Source organism: Helicoverpa armigera, chromosome 25 (assembly GCF_030705265.1).
Source record: "Helicoverpa armigera isolate CAAS_96S chromosome 25, ASM3070526v1, whole genome shotgun sequence".
In the NCBI taxonomy this organism is placed as follows: Eukaryota; Metazoa; Arthropoda; class Insecta; order Lepidoptera; family Noctuidae; genus Helicoverpa; species Helicoverpa armigera.
Window position 1 is genome coordinate 519,916 of NC_087144.1, and position 15,266 is coordinate 535,181.

The window sequence follows — 15,266 nt, forward strand, 5'->3', positions numbered from 1 at the left end:
ATGAAATTTTTACTAGAGATTATCATCGGCCTAGCCTTTCCTTGTTACTGGCTTCCAATCTAACATGATGCAAATTAATACTAGAGAACAAAGTAAAATACTTGAAAAAAAAAAACATTTTTCATAGATACAAAAAAAACTCTTGAAGATCAAAAACAGAGAAGGCCTTTTCCCAAAATTTCTGTTCTGGCAAACAAAACAATTTCTCGAACCTTTTATTTATTATCTTGGCAGCCTATTCAGGGAAACAAATCTACCGCCAGCCGATATGTATGGCAGCTCATTGTTCCCAGGATATTTGCTACCAGCTCGATTGGCCGTGTAGGTTTCCATACCGAAATGTGAAAGAGAATATGTGGGCACGGATGTTTGAGTGAATGGAGAGTTCAAACGTGGATATTTCAATGGTAATTACGTTGAGATTGGACGTGACCTGAGCCACACTTTAATGGTATTGGCGATTTTTTTTCAGACATCTAGGGCCATTTATAGGTAAATGCACATATACCATGCATAACTATACTTATAAATTAATACTACTACACTAATGCATTCGGCAAACGAAATTCGGCGTCACATTACTATTTTGTAAATTCTGAGTTCTAATATCAAACTTTCAGATAGGCTAAATAGATTTATGATAATAGTAATCTAAGGCTTGTTGGTTAAGCAAAACTTTATAAAATAAAAAGCCTAACAGAGCGTGTTGACTTGTCGATAACATTTTTCAAGACTTTTACTGCTAACATATGTAAGTGCTCCATTTAATATTGACTCCATGTTTTCAATATAATATACAAACAATGTGGGGTAGGCGAAGAATGAGGGATGCTTTAGATCGCGTCAATATTTGTTCTAGATGAAAAAGGGCCCAAAGTTATTCTTGTAAAAATGTTTTGGCTGTTTTTCTTGCGTGAAGGGCGTTCTGTCGACGCAAGATTTATTCTTGGAGGCCCGAAGTCTGTTGTGTTTTCGGATTTTTAATTTGGAGAGACGATTTGACGTTTTTGCGACAACAAATCAGAATATTGTTTTGATATACAATAACAGCCGTAGGAAACATTTAGGTATTGTTGGTTTCATTGCTCTGAGTTTTTTTTTTTTCGAGTATTAATTCTTCTAATGCTATTTAAGAACTGTTGGTTACATTTTTCTTTTTGTTATATCACTTGGCGTTTTATTCTAATTAAGTATCATATTTTATAGCACTAGAGAGGTGGTTATCACTCTAAACTGACAATTACACTGTCAACAAACGACAAAAAATGTAGACAAATATCCAAAAAATCCAGCCTCCCTATATTCCCTGAAGTGTTGTAAACCCGTGTAGGTACAGGCATACAAATTTTATATGAATAAGAATTCTAGCCGAGTCACAGGAGTACGTGGGTCTGTGGACAGTGGAAATACTATGAATTTATCATGTGACCCGGAGACTGAGCCTACGAGTTTTTTCAATGTAGTTTCCGAAGCTAATCTTTAGTACTTGTTGAAATAAAAATGTTGGATTTGAGAGGATTCGTGAAATGATGGCTCAAACTTTTTGAAAGCAATAAATCTTCGGTGAAAATGTTACTTGTGTGAATAAATATCAGTAATCAATAACTGTTCCTTAAATTAAAATTCTGTAAGAAAAAAGATATTGACTTATTGTATGAGAGAGACTGAATTAAGCCTGGAAGGTTCTTACAACTGAGTGGCGTATCAGAATTCAGCCGTAAGAATTTAAGTCACTGGAATTTTTAGAACTTACACCAATAATAATGCTCAATTAGGAACATCTGAGATAGACAGTGTGACAGCCAAATACTTAGCCACTTTTGATTGTTGTTATTGAGTTTCAAGCTTCAAACCTACACACATTTGGACTGAAGGTATCATTAGGAGTTTTTATGCACTTCGATAAATATATTTAAATGGAAAATAAATTATCTAATAATTCTAATAAAATTTCAGACACCAGATGCTAGCACTTAGGTATCTTACTTAGTTGTAATAACGAGATAACCTTAAATGAATTGTTACTCGAAGGGCACAAACTATTGCAATTCGTCCATCTTGCCCTTAAGGTCATTGACCCGGCGCCATCTTGATGACAGTGCGAATTAATAGCAACTAATGGGCGACTCGTTAAGTGCACTTATATGTTTAATAAATGTAGTTTTAATGTAGTTTTTTTATATGAAATCGAATAATTGCAATCTTATACTTTTCGCTTGAATTTGCTGACATCATTATGAAAAGGGTTTTCATATAAATGTGTACAGATGTTTCAAATAAGCTTTGTTCGTAAACAATGTATTTGTTTTCTTGAACGCTAAAATTTCGAACTACTGGCTTTCGAAAAGGTACTGTTCACTGATTCGATTCTTTTTTAATCCCCTAGTAAAAGATCATGATGTTAGATTCACATCAATTTTGAGCGAAAAAAGTTTCAATTGAAATCCAAAAAAATATATGTAAATATAGCTTAGTTAACAATTTGAACTGGTTTATTGAAAACCTCATATTAATATTCATAAAAAATTAAAAGGGCTTTCGAAAACCTCTAAATATAAATGTAATTATTTCAGAGGACATTTTCTCGTTCTCAAATAAAAACTTGTCGTAATAAATACTCTTAAATATTTATTAAACACCGTATATTTCGGCCTAATGACGTCATAAAATGATAACGAAATTTTACGACTTAATGTGGGTATTAATTTATGCCCTTTTTTTTCAAATAAATACAAAATCCATTTAAGTACCTACATAAAAAAAAATCGGTGTTTCTGATATACGTAATCATTTTTGTTTTAAATTTATTATACCTGAGTAAGCGGAAAATACATTTGAGTGTAGTGTTATTTATACGCATATTTTGAGTTTTAATTATTTTTCGACATGAGACGGGTGAATAATTAAGCTTGGAAAATACGTCTGATGATATGTAATTTATTAATCACCGATTATATTAACGACTAATTAGTGCATTCTGCGAATTATAATTTGTGAATTATTTTACGCTTGCTTGATATCGTTTCATATTTTGTTATGGAACAAGTATTACATTTTATCATTTTATCAGTATTTGTAATATTATACACAAAGTAACCAAAATACTATGTACAAACTGTAATCACGTAAAATTTTATGAAATGCATGAAACAGATTGAACTAGGTAAAGTCTACCTCGGAAGATTTTTTTACTCAGTTGAAATCTTACCTTAAGTCACAATTTTTTTCTGCCTTTTTATCATCTGTGTATAATTCCAATCCCTTCTTGTCTATGTTGAATGCCACTTACAAGTCAGGAATAGATATGTCGGAGACTGTCAATAGTACGGACACTAAACGTCACGCAAGCGCGCCCTCTGGTGGCGTTTCCGGTGAAACAACATTTTGGCGCGCTTGGCAGAGTAGTGGTGGTCGGCGTGGCGTCCGCGGAGCTCAGTCTTGGTCGAGTCGTCGTGCTGCGCACATCTCGATACTGCCTTTCGTTACGTGTAGTGTACCTAGTGTTATTGCCTAGTGTTGTAGTACTGTTGTGGATCCATATTGTAAAGTGTGTAAAGTGTCTTTTGAAATTAAAGTGTAAAGGTTCTTCTAACCTAACAGACAGACATGTGTTGCTGGGGAGTTTGTTCCGCCACTTCTTCTCCCCAAGCCAAAACACATAGGAAGTGGCGAAGGGCGGGCGTTTTGGGGGCTGTCTTTTGTTCTGACTAATTTGAATAAACGTTTGACTTTTGAGTTTGTTTGACTTTTGAGTTTCTCTGAGTTATCTCTTTGCTTCATTACCCTAACTGATGTCGGACGATAGTGCCATCTTTGATGTTTGCCTCCGACAGATACAACATATATTTCAATGAAAAATAATACATAACACATACCTGTAAGCCAAGTCCCGTTAAAAGGCTTATAATGTTCTCCCAACACATCATGTAAGGTCGGCCTCCTCCCCCGCACCCTACCGCCATCCCCCGCTGGCGTCAGGAGTGCGATGCTGAAGACGATCAGGCCGAGGACTGCGGCTATTACCAACAGAGCGATGAGAATCCCTCGCCAGTTCCTCTGCGTTGGGGTTGCGGCTGCCAACTCCTGGAAGTAAAGGAGATTGGTTAAAAAGGTCCTGAAGTGTTTTTCATACTTGTTTCGGGAGTTATATGTCTATATGTACTAGGCTTTGCCGAGACTTTGTCCGTTGGATTTTTTTTTCAGGGATATCATAAAATTACCCCTCTCGCTGTGGGTGCAGCGTGAGAGAGTGTCAGATTCTTACCGACTTGAACTGTTTCAGAAGTCAGTATACGTTTAAAAAAACATTATGTATATAGATTGACACTCTATCTGCTTAGTATTTTGTTGAATAAAATTCTTTAGCGTAGAAGAATTATCAACATCAGTTACTGCGTACTGTAAACAATCTACTACAAAAAATATTTTTGTAACTTTTAAAATATTCGTACAATGTTAATTTCAACCGTAACTCTTACACATTGAGTCCAAAATCCTACGCTCAGCTCCGGACTGTTTATTATAACTGTGAAGTTTTCTTACATACTTATTTATATGTAGAAGATATTGTGATGTCAATCAGTGGTGACAGCTTGTGACGGCTTTTAGCGAACATATTGACAAAGTTTGAGCGTTTGGCCATTGTTCAAACACTCCGGTTTTTGTGGTGAATTGTTTGCGAGTTATTTTGATGATACATTGGTATTTTATTATTATAATATACTGGCCTTTTGTCGTGCCATATGATAAACAAATTGAAGGTCACGTAATTAAAATTTACAATGCAAAAAGTTATAAGGAGAGTAATTTTTTTACTGTCCTTCCAAATGACAGCTTTCTGCCTTCCTTATAAATTCCATTCGGGATATCTTTTCAGTATTCGTCTATTAAGATATTGCTTTGCCGGCTACTATGTGACCTACAATGATTAAATATTGTAGTCTTATGCGTTATTTTTTCTTAAAATAGGAAAGTAACTGATCCTTCCTGACAAAGGAGGCTCTTAGAGCGTAAAGCCTCCTTTGTCAGGAAGTCAATAATAATGATAACTATTCATTATTAAACTAATTGGTTAGAAATACCGAGTACCATTATATCCCACTTAGCAATGCCTTCCTAAATCTGTAAGCACTTAGCTCAGATCCCTCCCTGACACTAGGGGGCCGGCCAATTAGCCTCGCACCGGAAATATCCTCCGTCGATAGATGTCCACTATATGTCGATATGTATGTGTATCGACAGTCGATAATTCCGGTCTCTCAAAGATCCGCTCTAGCCACGGATCAAGGAAAGATGAGCGGAGTTGCAAAGCAGGTAGGTCAGGCGCCTTCTTGTAGATCATGTACGGTAGGCGCGTCAAAACAACCAGTTACTATTAGAGTAACGAGGCGTTCTGATTTCTTGAGATATCTGCCAAAGATTGGTGATTTCGTTTTTAAAACACGAGCGGGTTCCAAAGGTGTATGAGGTCGTAGCCAGCAACGTTCCTCGTCCCCCGAACACCCGCATTTTGGCGACGCCACTTAGGAGATTTAGCATTATGACATCTCCACTCGTCATTTTGTTCTCCATGTTACCGTCAGTCGATAATTCCTGCCATCAAAGATCAGTTCCAGTGTAGTCTCCAGAGGGTTGGGCTCGAATCGCTTTCCCAAGTCTTTGTGAAACCGATTTTTAGGACAAATCGAATTTTGGTGTAATATTTGATAGTCGATAAACTTCTTGCTATTTGAACAAACTATCTGAGAACAACAATTTACCCCCGGTTTCACCCGCGTTCCGGGGAAACTTCTTTGCGCAACCGGGTAAAAAGTAGTTGGTGGTCTTCCTTGATAAATGAGCTGTCTGAAGGTTTTAAATAAATACTCTTTAATAACGATAGTACTTTTTCTTATTTTAATGTGTTTTTTCAAGAAACTTAAACGAGCAAAATTTAAACTTTTAGGAAGCCCTCAAACTGCCAAATCATATAATTTACTAAAGCTCCGCAGGGCACGAGTATTTCCCACAAAATTCAAAATAAATCTCAATCCCGTTTGCGGCAACGAAAGCCACGTTCGCATCGGCCGCCTACTGCCCACTAATTGACATACTTCAAGCGGCTCGAAGCGTAACGCACCGGTGACGTCACGCGCCGACTGACCAATTAGACACGAGAGCTGGATAAACGTCCTCTGCGGTGGCCGGCTATGGAGCGCTGTAATTGGTTCGTTAAGATTGACGTGTGATGCTATTGGCTGTTAGCTATGGGATTGGGGTGCTTGTTTGGATCTTAACAATATCCTGAATTTCTCACCTCGTGCTTGAGCAATACTGTTCCTTTACAATATATATTATTACCTAAGTATGTGTGAAGTTACTTGTATTCTGCGTCTTGACTTTACATAGTAGAAAAGTCATTTGAGAACATATTATTACAACCGTAAAATAAGACGCACCGAAGTATAAAGTACAGCATATTCTACAAAATATGAACCGGTACTTAATACCAAAACAAATATAATATTTAAAGGGGTATATACCCATGTCTTTAAGAAAGCATTCCTCATTCTGAATATTTGTAAGGGCGCCACCCTTTCAATAAAACCTATTCAAAGTGAACTGAAATGAGGTTGCTGAACGGATCGTTCATTGAACGAACTTTTTATTTGAATGAACTGTTTTGAATGAGAAAAGATGGCCTAGTGTGTTGGGCCCCATTGTAGTATTTTTAGAGAATTTATTTACATCATAAGTTGATCTGTTCTAGATGGGTTTCTGAAGACGTCGCTTATACTTATCGAATATCTTAGTAGTACATGATCGCTTGACGACTTCAGTGAATGTACTTTTTTAAGTTTGTCAAGCTTTCACACTAGTGGATTTTCCGCTCGGTTTTTCACACGCAACTCATTTCGCGCTGACAAAAATCTTGGACTACTACAGGAGTTATCAATGGTTTCTTGTGGTGCAAATACATCCCGATAATGCCCGTTCGATTCACGAGGGAAACTTAGCGGAAAATCAGCTTGTGTTAAAGCTACAAACTTCCCATTCACACGCCACGTGTTAACACAGATAAAGACATTAACCATTCGGAAATCACTTTAAAATCACATAAACGTATTTAATAACCCATTCACCTTTGCCATTATCAATCAACTTATTTCACCGCGACACGAATCAATCGGAATCGATCAATCATTCAGCCATCGGTAATGAAACCACTCAAACCGCTCAATTATCGACGATGAATGTTTATCAATCTTTATTAATTCATCAGTCAATTTGTCAGAGGTTCTTTTTATTTTTTTGCATATAAGTTTTTGTGTTAAATAGTTTATTATGATAACATCAGGTGTAGATTTGTAAACCAGTAAGCAAACAAGAGCTTCTTTTACCCAACTTTTATAAAGGAGATTCTTAGTACTACTGGATGGTCTTCTCATCACGAATTCATTACCTTAAGTCCTGTAAAATTTATCGAGAATACGAAAAATGATCAATACCAACATAACAAAATTAAATATCAATTACTCGTGTCAGAATTTTGTATTACTTTTAAGTGAACCTAATTCTAAGTTTTTTTACAACAGTAACTCGTATTTTTAATGTTTTGCTGAACATCTGAGCACCCAAGATGTAGGCTGTGTCTAGTAAAGAGCTAGCAAATACTCTATGTACGTCTTTTGCAAATGCTATTGCTATGAATTCTAATTCTAAATTCCAACTTCTACTACACCTATTTCCTACCACAAAATCTTAATTATAAATCATAGTAACACAGTAACACCCACTAATTACACCATACATAATCACCACAAACTTGCCTGATCTGTCAGACAGGGTGTGACCGCGGGAAATCGCACTCATTTGTTTCAGTCGCTAACAGACGCTTACTGACGTGCAAAAACTTTTGCGGGGTGGGGGGAAGATATGGAAGTAATTTTGTAAGTGAGTCATTCTTAGATATTAACGGCAGAAGGTAGCAAAGCTTAGCAAACTAGGTAGTCATTTTGCGAATTAGTGTAAAAAGGTAGATATTGTAGAAATATGAAGATAATACGCGAAGTTTTTACTTTTCTTATATTTCTTACCAAGGAGTATCGGATTGCTTAGGTAACTGGGTTAAGGATGTCTGATAGGCAGTATCACATGTAAAGCACTGGTACTTAGAAGCATCCCGTTAGACTGAAAACCGACCCAAACACAATTAGGAAAAGACTAGGCAGATGATGATGTTTTAACTTCTTTTAGAAGTAAAAATAGTACAGAAGTGTATTTTACGTTCTATCGTGTTTTCAAGGGGTCATCTTTTTAAACGCGTAGGAAATCATCATATAATGTGGTGTCTGTCAAACCTTCTTATATTAAAATCCACCATGAACCCCTTTGGCTTCCAGGATCACTCTTTCGAAACTTTCCCACCTTCTAAGAAGATGATTACCTGCATTTACAACATAATCAGTACTAATCCAAACTACTGGTCCATAACGCAACTATTTACAGCACCTCATCTTGATAGAATATAAATACTGTGAGGGATGAGGGCGCGTATTATTAGCCGCCCCTCCTCTCGCCGTGGCCGGATCAATAGCTGCGTAGTTAAAATAAATACTGCTTCGATTAACCTGGATACTAGGTGTAGGATAGCTAGGGGATATCAGCTGGGTGGTCAGAAGTTAGGGGATAGGAGTTTAGAGATATTCAGGAGTTTTACACCATGGGCAATCTATGACCTATTTATTGGCTGATTCCAAAAGGCCTTTCTTCAATTGAAGAGTCAGTCATTGTAGTAGAAGCTGAAAGACCGAATGTGTGAGCAAAGGCGTAGCTTTAGAATCAAACTCATTTATACATATATTATGACATTCAAAAGTTCTTGTAAAGGTCTAAATCAAATAAATAACTTGATTTTAAAAATATGGATGTATAAAGTGCTCAGATCTTTATGAAAGCTAATAATACACGAGTCTGAGAAAGCACATTACTTTTTAACCGGTTGCGGGAAGTGTTAAACCACGGTAAACGGGTAGTATTAGTTATGAAAACAATCTTTAATTGGTCATGTATACTTTCCAGGCAAGTATTGAGGAATCTATTTTTCAACCCAAAAATTCAGACAACACTTAAATCAAACCCGCAAACCCACCCACCTACTCAAAAATATGAGTAGAAAAGACAAAACAATTCGTGAAACGCGACTCCCAACTCGCGGGTGACTCCCAAACCCCGATATTGGACTTCACCCGGCATTTGTGACAAACAGTATCGTATATCCGACCGATATCCGGAATCACACGGTCATAATATTCTATATTTTCCGGGTCACTTCGTTTCCTATATTTTTGTTCCGAAAGATTTATTTTTCAGAGGTTTTCTGGTAGTTATTGGAAGTATGTAGAGGTACTTTTGTTAGGGCTGTAGGTGTATGAGTGTGTTTGATTTCTCAAGAGATAGGTAACTGTGGGAGTGTTCTTGGCCAATAATTAGGACTGACATTAAAATAAGCTTGCTACGGTTGAAAAGGTATTGTGCTATTATAACGTAGCTATTTCCTTTCGTTTAAGTTTAACGCGTTAGTGGTTTATTATTACAATTATCTACAAATATGTAGTTGCAAATACCGAGAATATTAACAGGATCACAATATTTATATTAGGATCTTCTTCTTCTTAGCGTTTATCCCCTCTTGTGACGGGGTCCGCTTTCCGTATCTTCTTCTTCCATTTCGCTCTATCTTGGGCATCTTCCATACATTGGGACATTGTTTTTAATTAATTTTATTTACCAAATAAAACTTCGTTTTCATTTGCTCGACCGACGCACACAGACACACTCGCAATTTACCCAACACATGTGAACATCTAGAGAGATATACCTAACAGTCCCTACTCATATTATCCAAAACCCGTCTTTCCAAGGTCTTCCAAGAATATCACTTCTGGTTCATAACATGTCAATGCGAACCTGCCTTATTACCGAACTGGGTAGATTTTGCCTAACAATAGATTCGGTAACAATATGCTGAAAATATGAGACCGTGAAAGAAAACTCTATGAATTATTATTGTACGCTTACGTGCTTGCTTTAGGAGTTACGGTATTCAGGGTTTATTTTGAGAGACTTTTTTTGTGGAGGTAGTTATTTAGATGGGTTTTGATATACTTTTCATCCGTCTATTTATTTTACAACTGTTATGGAATGGCCTCTTTCACCTCACCATTACCAAAAGTCCAAAAAGTTAAGATTTTTTTTCTTATGTTTGGATTTCGTCATGTTTCTTTAAATATATTATCCCTTCTAATACTTTATGTATAGTAATTAGAAAAACCTGAGATAGAAAGATTAGTGCGAGAAATTGGGGTTTCTGAAAGTGTGTAACCTAACTTCCCGTGGTCAGCGTAATGACCTCTCATTTGGAAACAAAATGCCAAATCATTTGCAATAATTACGGCCTTCTTACCAGATCACCTTAGCATGTAGCTACCTCGGCAATCCAGGAAAAAGAAAAAAACAATATAGCACTGTTTGTTTGTACAGTCAGCAACAAAAGTCTATTAATGCAACTTAAATTACAAAATGTTTTAACACTAAAAATAATCGGTTGGTCTTTCATGTCACAACTATTGAACTTATACATATAACTGTTTGGTACACAGATAATCTATTGTTTATCCAGATGCGGAAACCGTGGGAAGAGTACTCTTTCATAAATAACAGTCTACACAACAAAAAAAAAATACCTATAGTAACTAAAATCCCTAGACAGTTTTGCCATTAACATTTTAGTGTCCACTAATTGTAATTTCGATTGTCTTATACACTCTTGTTGGTGACTGTACCTATGTGTAAAGATTGCGTTTTACCCGCCCTAAATTACTGTACCAATTTAGGCGTCAGCTGTTAACTCCCACGGGTCTCACGTCTTTTTCCTTATTTCCCAAATTAACAATGGCTACAGTTATTGTTAATTTGCACGCGTAAGAAGCTGCGTTATGGTGTCTAACAGTCAGAAAGGCGGAGGAATTGTATGTTTATTAAATGTGGGATAAGGTATGAAGTTAGTAAGATGCAAATGATGACTAGTCCCAGTCCATGGAGTTTTTAAGTAGGAGGAAACAACAGTACATTGTTGGACCTGAGAGTATTGGAGTCAAAACTGCAGTAATCGGGTTGAGGAGGTCAGATAGGCCCCACATGTTATTGAACCTCCTTGCAAACTGGACGCCGAAACCATCATAATATTATTAAATAAATTGGGAAAAGGTTAGGCAGATGATGTTTTACTTGTCACATTGTATTTATACGTAGTTGAAATATTTATCAACACTTTCAATAAACATTTTGCCTATATTTAATTTGCTTGCCCACTTTTTCGAGGCTGGCTCCTTAAAAAGAATTTCGCTTTTCTCTTGTTTAATTAAGAGGATTGATGAGAGCAATTCTGTCTGTAGCAACGACTGCAATCTTGCAACTAATGAACCGTGGTTATTATGAACGGAACCCATATTAAAAACTTTGTAAGTCACTCGCGAAGTAGGTTAAAAACGTCAGTACTTTTGTGCAGTGAAGTTATTTCTTTATTTTAAAGGTACTGGGTGTTTACAGTGGTTCCATCCTCGTCCAAAAAGATAAATCTTTCCCGCTCCTGGTTAAAAAAGTAGATATATTTCCTTTTTCTGGCTTTAAATAATTTGTGTGACACGATGACGATGAGTCACATGGTAATCAATTATCTTATAACACAGAGAAAACACTTTTTTGTTTGTACTCTAAAGGCTTCTGAAACTACTGAACTAATTTGAAAAATCTTTCACTGCTGGAAAGCTACAGACTTCTATTTATATCGTACGGCTAGTACCTACTTACATACATATAAACACACTTAATCATTACATGTTTCTATACACCAGGTAAGTTTATGTACCACATTATATGATTGGATACCCTTCAATACACAATTCTAGTTATTTACAATAGATCTAAGGAAGCAATTAGCGGTATTGATCGATGTTCCAACCAATTGTGTGGTTAAACTATTACGTTACCGCTGTGTTAAACCAAGTCCTGTATGATTGATCATTTGTGATTGATCTATTGGTATGCAAAACGGTTTAATATTTACTTTCAATATGTAGGTTAACAGTTGATGACAGTTAAAAGGGATCGGCGAAGAAAGAAGAAAAGATAACTCAAATTTCTTTCTTTTTGCAAAGTTATCTTACATAGAGTATTTTAAATCTATGTCCCTTAGATGGCCTTTTAATTATATTATTTGTTATCAAATCTTTCAGTCTTAATCTCACTCGTCTTCTTATCGAGTGAGGTGCAGATTTAGTCATCTAACAAGCCCTTGTAACAGAGTTTTTCAAATCTGGACTGGAGTTATATCGGCCCAACACAGGAATCAAATCCCAAGACCTCAACAACAAGGTTCAACACGTACGGGATGCACGAGCATCCCGTACGTGTTGAACCAACGAAAATATGTGTAATATGACTGGCACATATACATATTTTCGTCATATCACACTTAATAACTAACTATCATGGACTTAATTTATAACTATAATAATCATAGTCATAAAATTATCACCCCATAATCATGACCCATGACCTCACAGTTTGCACATAATTTCCCATAGTTATACAGTCTATATTTCCCATAAAACATGGGAATACATGACTATAACATGGCCGTGGGTTGTGTCCGGCGCGGCAGTTTGGCGCCAAGTATAATGGTAACAAGTGAAGAGGACCTAAGTGAGACTTGGTCTAGGATATACAGTCGTCTATAACAAAACAGCTTTAGCATAGTATATTTTAGTGTTTTGATTGTGAATATGCTGCTAAGTAAGAAGGACTTACGTTCGAAGTTTAGATATTTCAACAAACCTGTAGAGTAAAATCACAGATTACTTACTTAATGGTTACTTCGGTAAAATGTAGAATTCAAAATCTGCATTCAGCTTTAATAATTCTCTTGTGTCTCGGCATTTTTTTTATCTTTTTATCCTTGACGCTCAGGTATATTGTAAACCTGATTGTGTTAGTGGATAACCTTAAAGAATGATTAAAAACTTCGAGATTAAATTAATATAATTTTTAAACACTTAACCCGACCCGAGCGATATTCAGTTGAAATACGTTACAAATGAGTTTTATGCAAAATATTTGAATATACAATAATATTAGTTGTTAATTCAAAGCTGAAAAAGACAACGGATATTTGTTAGCGAGTATCTTTGCTCTGTCACAATAAATTCACAAAACAATAAATATTAACCAAATTCCTAATCTAGTATAAATAATATAAATTACTTTACTTCCCCCAACATTCAAAGGGCAGTCTGCAAGCCTGCATTTTGTAGATATAATTCTGTAAATAAGCTGAGACAGTTTACCAGGTTTTCGGAAAATTTATTGTTGCCATTTATTGAGGGTTAAAATTGGGCAAAATTATTTTTGAAAAGTATTCGAAATCGATTGTAGTATGCAAGATATCACCAGTAATATATACGGTTTAGTAAATTGTCCTTAAAATTTCAGCTCTCTAACTATCACGGTTCATGAGATACAGCCTGGTGACAGACGGACGGACGGACGGACAGAGGAGCGAAAACAATAGGGGCCCGTTTTACCCTTTGGGTATGGAACCCTATATAAAATATGGTCTTCCAATACTTCACACATAAATTCCAAAACATTTCATACAAATTCTTTATTTTCTTAGAAAAAGGGTTAGATAGCAATAAATTGCCCCCTATCCCAACAGTGAATAACAAGGAGTCTTGTCAAATGGCTCGTGGCTCGGTCCTTTCAACCAAATTGGTATTTCTGTTGAACACACCGCTTTATCTTAAAACGCCGGAAACGAATGATTTGGAACACATATTTTCCGGGGAATATAGGATTGAGTTAAGGAATTTCCTTTTCTGGCAGATTTTTAGAAGTTTTCTATTCACAAAAATATCAAAATCTCCTAGCATTTCAGAAAAGCTCATAGAGGAATTGACAATTAAAGTTTTATTTGAATAGATTTTTTTACCTGATGGACATTGCATACAGCGAAAATCAGCGTGTAATTAAGATTATTTCTTAATTATAGTCTGCGATAATTGATTTTCTAATATTTTTTTTAATTCACCAAGAGCAAATACAGGAAAATACGCTTCTACACAACATCCTGATGCGCCACGCATCAAGCCGTACGTCGTAATCCAGTGCAAACCGGTTTATTCCGCCAGTGCGGGCGCACCACGACTCAGGCCGGTTGATCTCAGCAGTATTGCTACTCGCTTTTATTTTCTCGTATTATTTTTTCTGCTAAGGTTGGCAGTATTTTAATGTGTCTAGAAATGCTTACTTAGACCACTTTTCGGTGTACGAATAGCTGAGAAAGTAAGTAAGGATTTTGCTTTATTTTAGTTTGTTTCTAACGATAGTAAGATGTTGACATGGTACAAGATTTTTCTCGGAGGGCCTATATTTACTGACTATACTTAGCCACTTCTAAACTTGTAACATCTTAGGAGGGGTGTTTTTATCAATAATTTTCATTTGCAGAAGATTTTAGGCTGACTTAATTTTTTTTCGTGACCATAAAGTCTACCTAGTCTACTGGCAGATTTCATGACCAATGAAACAATTTGCGAGCAATTTCACGTACCTACATATCAGAGACCTCAAGGTCTTCTCGTCACAGACAACCGCCTATAGACCCATTATAAGACCCATTTTACGGTAGAAAGCGTCACATAAGTTATTGTCCTTCACGCATCGCTTACTATAGGGTAAGCAGGGCTCGTGAGGGAGAGTTCTGGGTACCTTTGTGGAAGTTTCAAGATCGGTTGGTTAACCGCTTCGGGGGATGTAGTAGAGGTTATTAATTTGTATATAGGGCAGATATTGCTTAAGTATTTTATAATTTGCTGACTTGACTTGGCAGTTTAGAGATAGGTGTTGTCTTGAGGTTTAGTGTTCGATTCCTAGGTTACAAAATAAGAATTTTTGTTGCGGTAATTCAGGGTCTAGTTTAGTATCCTATTTTAAAAAAATGTGATCGCAGGCTTATGCATTGTTTCAGAGTTGCAGGATTGATCGAAAGAGTTATCTCGGCCCTGGAACGCGAAGGGCTCTGCCCAACTGGTAGAGATAAGGCTAGGCAGATGTTGTTACGGGGCTCAAATATGCCTGTTTAAATCTGGTTATCATTTAAGTGGCTTTGATATTAAGCTGCCTTACTTGTAATATTTAATCATCCCTCTCCTTAACAAACTATCTAT

The 15,266-nt window shown here is 36.3% G+C and overlaps 1 protein-coding gene across 4 annotated transcripts in view; it reads right to left on the minus strand.

Annotated features, from left to right (window-relative positions):
- The window catches only part of LOC110374966 (uncharacterized protein), a 415,421-nt gene that overhangs the window by 47,762 nt on the left and 352,393 nt on the right, over nucleotides 1-15,266 (minus strand). For all 4 annotated transcript variants that reach the window (XM_064041383.1, XM_049845577.2, XM_049845578.2 and 1 more), the window contains exon 2: nucleotides 3,876-4,083. In XM_064041383.1, coding sequence (XP_063897453.1) covers nucleotides 3,876-4,083 — 208 coding nt within the window. The remainder of the gene's footprint in view (nucleotides 1-3,875; nucleotides 4,084-15,266) is intronic.